An 8812-nucleotide genomic window follows, 5' to 3' on the forward strand; every position below is an offset into this window, starting at 1 on the left:
TTTCAACTGAATTCTGGTTATTTTTCTCGTATCCAGAACTTTACACACCTTATCATTTGCTCCCTCTCATCATATTTTATCATCATCATGATCGTCATCTTCATGAAACTTTTTACTTACCCAACAAGTCTTGCTTCACTCAAAACACTCATGATCTGTTGTAATTACAATTTACCTTAGGCTATTTAGGCTCAATTATTATACTTTATAATTAAGTACCAGATCATTGATAATCTTGATATGATGATAGTTCATGGTGAGATTATTATCAATGTTTAATTGAGATAAAAGTTCAGTGTTTTTTTTCCACAGAGAAATTACAAAGGTAAATTACCCGAACTTTTTTCCACTGAAATTAAGACAACTGGACTAATTGAATTTGCAATTCAGTTTAATCACTTTGAAATTTTCCGACGATTACACTTGCTATAGATTAGCTTAGATAAATTACAACTAATTTATTGTGCAGTAATCAGTTGGATAAACCCGTTTTTCAATAGTGCTAATCACATAATAGCATAGAAGTTGATTAATCAACATTTTAAGCTCATGTGGAAACCATTGTTAATCTTAGTAATGCACAATGGTTATTACCGTAGCCGTGAACACAGTGGTACCCGGTTAATAAATGAATCGGGAAAGTTACAAGCTCCTTTCAAGAAAACATGATTACGCTTGCGTCAAGTTTCTGAAAAATCTATTCAGCATCTGAATTTCAGATTCATTTAGTGATGGGAAAGACTCTTCTGATGCTCGAGTTAAACTGCATCTTGGTGACAATGTCGGAGAAATTTATCGTAATCTCGGTGAACGATCTTTTTTCACTTCAGCGCTGAATAAATTTTTACCAGTTCGAATGAATCAAAAACTTGACGAAATGTTCAAATCTTCTACACCAAGTTTACTTTTGTCTACTGACTTGAGAGGTGAAGAAATTAGCGAGCCCATTGTACTGGCGAGTAACAGTCGGTCACCTCTTACCTGGCGTAATGGGCCAGATCGTCGATTTGGTGAGTCTAATCTTGAAAATTCACGACTCATGGTAAGACAAAGATCACAGACAAATGGAAAAGTTTTGAATTTCAACGAAATTTCACCAAATAATGATACCAATATCGATGAGGACTCGCGTCAAAATGATAAATCAATGAATTTAAACTCAGATAAATATAATCAGCCACTAATTAGACCGGAACTCAACGACCAATTCAACAAGAATACAAGAAAATCGGATAAACTTTTGATGTGAGACGAAGAAAATCAAAGATTTGTAATTTTCTAAATCAAACCTTAAGGTGAGATGAGAAAAATCGAATGAATATCAAAAATGAATCTGAAATGAAAGCATTTATCGGTTTGATCTATTGGCCCCGATTTTCGGTACTTATTGAATAAAATTGTCTCTGAAGTCTGTCTATTTTTAACGTCGAAGTGGACGGTAGTATTGTCGGACTGGTTCATCAGAAGTCCAAAGAGATGGACTTACAGGTCGACAGTTCCACAGGCCGGCCAAGGAAGAAAGAGAAGGCCTTTGGTCAGATGAAGGGGAAACGGTCGAATTAGAATCACTAACTCGACGATCAGGGACAGAAGTTGGTCGACGATTCGACGACGAAGGGAATATTGATGAAGGCTGGTGATTTGATGGAGGTTTATAATCGGGTGTTGAGTGACCATTAGATGACGAGTGATGTGTTGGTACTGTTTGGTATCGAGAAGTTGATGAATAATAACTTGGAGTAGTATGATGCCTGTTTGGTCAATTATCTCATTCTCGGAAATCAAAACTTACTTTGGATCAATATTGCTCAAATATTTGATGGTCAATCGATCGATTATCATTTTTGAAGCAGAAATAAGTTTGAGTGGATTAAGAACATCAATTTTTTGGAATTGTCATTTCATATTAGCCCTTTTTAGAGGTCCCAAAAGCATTAGAGTCATTTTATATTTTTGAAAGCATCGTCTCGGATTTATTCTTGTTTCTATTCTCTGAAAGCTTGGCCAGAACCTCGATCGGTTTCGCCGAAAATTGAGAGAACGGCACATTTTATACCATGTTGACCACAATCGATACAACGATCTTTCTCAATGCTGACCAAAAACATTAAATTGATAAATCAACCTAATAATTATCATTCAATGCCCTCAGGCTTGATTAGTTGAAATAATTATTTAAAGCAATTATCTCTGGTAGAAAATGTTTAATGAATTAATTGTTCGAAAACACAAAAGTTTGTTTCAGTTCGGTTTTTTCTTTGATTGAAAGTCAAATAATTATTCTTCAATTCGTATTAGCATATATTTTTTAGAATTATTAGTTACAATGTTTTAAATCCTTAAGTAATCGATTGTCCCTAGGATAAAATTGAGCTTTATAACAATAATTGTCTTGCCCTAACCCCACCCTTGAGGAAGTTATAGATTATAATTTAAACTTGTATTCACCCTTCAAGTACTCGCTATAAGAGAATTGGTTATATCATTTGATCGTTTAGTGAATCAATTTGCTCAGTAACGACGATTTTGTGCTCAATTCAACTTGTTGTACCTTTGATTGTCTTAAGACAAAGATAAAGATAAAAATTAATTTTCGTGTTACCAACTGACCAAAAGCGCAACATTATGTTTTGGTCATTTTTTATTTTTCTGTCATTATCATTCGCAGTTGGAGATTCGCATCAAATTCTAGAAAATCGTGAGTAACAATTATCCTTTATTGTATAAATTTGTCTAATCTAATTTCCAACTGATTTAATTTCATTCTACATTGATAATACATAAAAGTGGACACAAATTTTTGTCAGTAAGTTTGAAATCATGTTCATTTGACAGACTCGCGTGTTCAAATACAAATGCATTGAAATACGAATCATTTGTTATTCAACTGTTTTCTTCAATAATCGCGTATTCGAAAAAATCCTGAATCAATCCATTACTTTTCCTCTTTTAGTTATTTGTTTCTAATATTTGATATCTGATATTTGCTTCTCTTCTCATTCTTTTCTTTTACTTCTGTTCTTTTCCCCTCTCTTCTTTTATACCTCCTCCTCCCTTATTTTTTTCTCGACCTTTAATTATTAACGCAGATTCTCCTCGATTCATAACAATCGATCCTAAGTCTTTAGTAGATAAATGTCAATTCGTTGGTTATCAATGTCCGAGTTTGGTACAATTTGAACAAGGACTTTGTACTGATTGTGGTTCGGATGGCTCCAAATGTGCTCTTCTTTCCACTTCTATTGCAGATGAACAAAAATTAGATTGGAAACCATCGCATAATCATTTGAATGGAAATTATTATCTTGCATTACATGATAAAGCTCCTTATTGTCGTAAGTACAGCTAAGCATGAACTTATACAGCTTATTTCTCAATTTTAACAATATCTTTAATTTTAAAGTTCATCTTTACGGAATCGAGATATATTTGAATAACGCTACGATACCACCATTTTCGAAATTCATTCTTGATTTAGAAGGAACCAGAGAAAAAGTCTATGGAATTAGTATATTAGATAACTTTGCATACTCTGAGTACGAAAGAAAGTTTACTTTTCTTTTGAAAACTCATCGGACATTTGGCTCTATTGAAAACGCAACAGCTAAATATAACCATGGTATTACATTGGAAACAATAACTCCGCAAATCGGAGACATAAATGTTAAGTATCTGAGTAATATTGATCCAAGGTAAGTTCTATTTGATCTTGTTTATTTAAGTTGAATTCATATTGCAAAGCTATTAACGCAAGTTCAACATTGTTTTATAACTTTATGCTCAAAATAGAATCCGTCAAATTGAATCAACTTATCTTTCACAATATCATGGTAATGCTACCCCTATCGGTTTCGGAATTAATGACGGAAACTTTTTTGAAAATCATCGGCCAAAAAATGGCGGCACATATATGATTAAGTGCTAATGTATTTAATGTACATAATATTCATATCATGTAATGTATGGAGAAAACGATTTCAACAATTAAATATTTGTAACTAAAAATTCAAAATAAATTTTTCTAATATCTTTTGAATTTATCATTTTGATCTTTTTGTTTTTGACTTAAATCCTTAGCATAAATTCGTTTATGCATAGTAAACCGTTTTACTGTCTTAAAATAAGAGGAGAAACGTGTGAATTTTAAAAAAACGCAGTAAGATGAGCGTTAATGGTTTGACTTGGCTAGAAAACTTCGTTGTGTGCTCGCAAGTAATAAGACATTGTATTACCAATTTAAATGATACTCGATAAGATACACGGACTCAGAAGTTATTATAGCTAAAGTAAGATAGAGAGTTGATATGAAATCATTTAGAGTAGAATTATGAACAAGGATGTTTGGAAAAAGAGGGCCAAAAGCTAAAAAATCGTTGAACACAATGGTTAAGAAATGTGCTAAGGCTGGTACTTTTGCGACAAAGTGACCACAGGATTTTTTCGGTTTAATTTCATAAATTTTTCAAACTACAGATGAAAATTTCACATTTTCTGTCACAAAATCATCATCTCTTGTTTATCTCGTACCAAGTTTGTTCATTCAATTTTTAGCTGTTTGACCTCTTTTTTCAGAAACCCTTTTATAACGATCAATTCTTTAAATATTTTCCACCAGAGATAATTACTTTAAATAATTATTTCAACTAATCAAGTCTGACGGGCATTGAATGATCATAATTATTACGCTAATTTAGCAATTTGAATGTTTTTGGTGCGCATTGAAAAATACACCTGCATTTAACATAGAAACATGGTTAATTTTGGAAATTTCTTAAATAAACTCAAAATCTTCAATGTTCAGAATAGTCAGTTTGTTGGTTATCAATGTTATAATGAAACTACGATGAATTTGAGAACGTTCGTTGTACTGATTGTGGTCGAAATGGTATAAAATGTGCCATTCTCTCAATTTTCGGTGAAACCGATTGAGGCTCTGTCCAAGTTTTCAAAGAACAGAAAACAATTTCAATGCTTTCATAAAAAAATGAAATGACTAATAATTTTAGGGTCCCTCACTCGTGAATTCAATTTTACGTCTCCGATCAGAAGTTCATCTGATTTTCTTGTATTCTTGTTGAATTGCTCGTTGAGTTCTGGTCTAATTAGTGGCTGATTATATTCATCTAAGTTTAAATTCATTTTTAAATTGGTAATCAACGAGTTGACGAAATGTCACGTTTCGATTACCTAATCAATTGACGTTCATTCGGAACATAGAGATCGACGATAGGAATTAAAGTCAAATCACTTTGAGTGAATCCATTTTCCATGTTTCCATTTGTCTGTGATCTTTGTCTTACCATGAGTCGTGAATTTTCAAGATTAGATTCACCAAATCGACGATCTGGCCCATTACGCCAGGTAAGAGGTGACCGACTGTTACTCGCCAGTACAATGGGCTCACTAATTTCTTCACCTCTCAAGTCAGTAGACAAAAGTAAACTTGGTGTAGAAGATTTGAACATTTCGTCTAGTTTTTGATTCATTCGAACGGGTAAAAATTTATTCAGCGCTGAAGTGAAAAAAGATCGTTCCCCAAGATTACGGTAAATTTCTCCGACATTGTCACCAAGATGCAGTTTAACTCGAGGATCAGAAGAGTCTTGAGGGAAACTGGAATAAAATGAGGGTCGACTTTGTACTCGAAGTGGAGCATCGTCTCGAAATTGTTCTTGTTTCTGTTCTTTGAAAGCTTGGCCAGAACCTCGATCGGTTTCACCGAAAATTGAGAGAACGGCACATTTTATACCATCTTGACCACAATCGGTACAACGACCTTTCTCAAATTCATCGTAGTTTGAACATTGATAACCAACAAACTGACAATTCTCAGTTGAAGATTCGGAGTTCATTTCAGACTTTTCCAAAATTAACCATCTTTCGATGTCAAATACTTACATTGTATTAATATTTTCTCAATGTTCACCAAAAACATTTAATTGCTAAATTAATGTAATACTTATCCTCATTAAATGCCCTTCGGGCTTGATTAATCGAAATAATTATTTAAAGTAATTATCTCTGGTGGATTTATGTTTAATGTATTGATTCTGCAGTTTTTTGTTCATAGTTCTAATGACCAAGATTCAAAAGCACAAAAGTTTGTTCCAGTTTGATTTTTCTCTTAAGTCAAGTATCATGATATTATTATTCTTTCAATTCATAATAATAGAAAATAAATTTTTCAGAATTATTAGTTACAATGTTTATAAATCCTTGAGTCATTGTCCCGAGGATAAAATTTAGCATAAAACAATAATTGTCTAGCCCCACCTTGAGACAGTTATATATGCTAATTGAAACTTGTATTCGCCCTTCTAGTACTTGCTATAAGAGAATTGGCTTTATCATTTGTACTGTACCTTTGCTTGTCTCAATACAAAGATAAAAATTAATTCTTGTGTTACCAACTGACCAAAAGTCGCAACATGTTTTGAAATTATTAGTTACAATGTTTGTAAATCCTTGAGTAATCGATTGTCCCTAGGATAAAATAAACCTTTATAACAGTAATTGTCTTGCCCTAGCCCCACCTCGAGGAAGTTATTGATTATAATTGAAACATGTATTCGCCCTTCAAGTATTCGCTATAAGAGAATTGGTTATATCATTTGATCGTTTAGTGAACCAATTTGCTCAGTAACGACGTTTTTGTGCTCAATTCAACTTGTTGTACCGTTGCTTGTCTCAAGACATCAATAAAGATAAAAATTAATTTTCGTGTTACCAGCTGACCAGAAGCGCAACATTATGTTTTGGTCATATCTTATTTTTCTATCATTATCAATCGCAGTCGGTGATTCGCATCAAATTCTAGAAAATCGTGAGTAACAATTATCCTTTATTGTATAAATTTGTCTAATTTCCAGCTGATTTAATATCATTCTACATTGATACAATGTAATGTATAAAAGCGGACTCAAACTTGCGTCAGAAAGTTTGTAATCATGTTTATGTGACAGACTCGCGAAATACAAGTTTATTGAAATACGAATCATTTGTTATTCAACTGTTTTTCTCAATAATCGCGCATTCGAAAAAATCTTAAATCAGTCCATTACTTTTCCTCTTTTAGTTATTTTTTCTATTTTTGTCTCTTCTCATTCTTTTATCTTACTCTCTTCTCTTCTTCTTCCTTCTCTCACTTCTTTTTCACCTCGTTCTTCCTTCGTTTCTTCTATCTTTTTTCTCGGCCTTTAATCATTAATGCAGATTCTCCTCAATTCATAACAATCGATCCTAAGTCTTTAGTAGAAAAATGTCAATTCGTTGGTTATCAATGTCCGAGTTTGGTACAATTTGAACAAGGACTTTGTACTGATTGTGGTTTTGACGGCTCCAAATGTGCTCTTCTTTCAACTTCTATTGCAAATGAACAACAATTCGATTGGAAACCATCACATAATCATTTGAATGAAAATTATTATCTTGCAGTACATGAAAAGCTCCTTATTGTCGTAAGTACAGCTAATCATGAACTGATTATACAGCTTATTTCTCATTATTGACAATATCTTTTATTTTAAAGTTCATCTTTATGGAATTGAGGTATATTTGAACAATGCTACGATACCACCATTTTCGAAATTCACTCTTGATTTAGAAGGAACCAGAGGAAAAATCTATGGACTTAGTATATTAGATAATTTTGCATACTCTGAGTACGAAAGAAAGTTTACTTTTCTTTTAAAAACTCAACGGACACTAGGCTCTATTGAAAAAGCAACAGCTAAATATAACCATGGTATTACATTGGAAACAATATATCCGAGAATCGGAGACATAAATGTTAAGTATCTGAGCAATATTGATCCAAGGTAAGTTCTATTTGATCTTTTTTATTTAAGTTGAATCAATATCGAAAAGCTATTAACTCAACATTGTTTAATAATTTTATGCTCAAAATAGAATCCGTCAGATTGAATCGACTCTTCTTTCACAAAATAATGTTAGCACTTTCGGATTTCCTAATAAAGAATCCAACCCTCTTCAGCATGAACTACCAAAAAGTAACGACTCATCTATGAAATCATTCAAATGTATTCCTGTAATGTAATGTATGGAGAAAACGATTTCGATTTAATATTTGTATCCAAAAATCAAAAATAAATTTTTCTAATATCTATTGAATTCATCATTTTGATTGTTGAGTTTTATACTTAAATCCTTAGTACAAATTCGTTAATGTATATTAAACCATTTTACTGTCTTAAAATAAGAGAAGTAACATGCGAATTTTAAGAAAAGATGAGCGTTAAACTTGGTTAAAAAGTGTAAATCATACTCGATAAGATAAACGCACTCTGACGTTATTGTAGCTGAGTAAGATAGTGAGTTGATATGAAATCATTACGAGTATAATTATGAACAAAAACACGTAAAGAAGGATGTCTGAAAAAGAGGGCCAAAAGCTAAAAAAATCTATGAACACAATTGGTAAGAAATGTTCTAAGGCTGATACTTTTGCGACAAAATGACCAATAGATTGTTGGTTTAATTTCATAAATTTTTTTCGACCTGTAGATGACGATTTCACAGTTTCTGTCACAAAATCATCATTTCTTGTTTATCTCGCACCAAAAGTGTTCATTCAATTTTTAGCTTTTTGACCTCTTTTTTCAGAAACCCTTTGTAATGATCAATTCATTAAACATTTTCCACCATAGATAATTGCTTTAAATAATTATTTCCCCTAACCAAGCCTGAAAGGAATTGAATTATCATAATTATTACGTTAATTTAGCTATTTAATGTTTTCGGTCAGACCGATTGTGGTCAAGATGGTATAAAATGTGCCGTTCTCTCAATTTTC

The 8812-nt window shown here is 32.4% G+C and overlaps 1 protein-coding gene across 3 annotated transcripts; it reads left to right on the top strand.

The window, feature by feature from the left end:
- Positions 1-2506: 2506 nt before the first annotated feature.
- LOC128388367 (uncharacterized) lies at positions 2507-8130 on the top strand. Of its 3 annotated transcripts, none has more exons than XM_053347756.1 (4): positions 2507-2698; positions 3090-3335; positions 7529-7817; positions 7909-8130. In XM_053347756.1, the coding sequence occupies exons 1-4, from the start codon at positions 2626-2628 to the stop codon at positions 8054-8056; spliced, it is 756 nt and encodes a 251-aa protein (XP_053203731.1). In that variant the 5' UTR covers positions 2507-2625; the 3' UTR covers positions 8057-8130. The 3 variants fall into 3 exon arrangements, 2 of the variants coding, with proteins under 2 accessions (XP_053203731.1, XP_053203732.1); XM_053347757.1 differs by lacking the exons at positions 7529-7817; positions 7909-8130 and adding exons at positions 3404-3692; positions 3790-3969; XR_008325271.1 differs by lacking the exons at positions 2507-2698; positions 3090-3335 and adding exons at positions 6588-6823; positions 7213-7457.
- The last annotated feature ends 682 nt before the right edge of the window (positions 8131-8812 follow it).

The sequence above is a fragment of the Panonychus citri genome, unplaced genomic scaffold (assembly GCF_014898815.1).
Source record: "Panonychus citri isolate SS breed McGregor unplaced genomic scaffold, ASM1489881v1 Contig00097, whole genome shotgun sequence".
Lineage (NCBI taxonomy): Eukaryota > Metazoa > Arthropoda > Arachnida > Trombidiformes > Tetranychidae > Panonychus > Panonychus citri.

Excerpts from the sequence above, each read along its gene's own strand:
- LOC128388367 (XM_053347756.1), top strand. The coding sequence starts at position 2,626 with ATGTTTTGGTCATTTTTTATTTTTCTGTCATTATCATTCGCAGTTGGA. Across the intron at positions 3,336-7,528 it reads TGATAAAGCTCCTTATTGTC|TTCATCTTTATGGAATTGAG; the intron begins GTAAGTACAGCT and ends TTTATTTTAAAG. Across the intron at positions 7,818-7,908 it reads CTGAGCAATATTGATCCAAG|AATCCGTCAGATTGAATCGA; the intron begins GTAAGTTCTATT and ends TGCTCAAAATAG.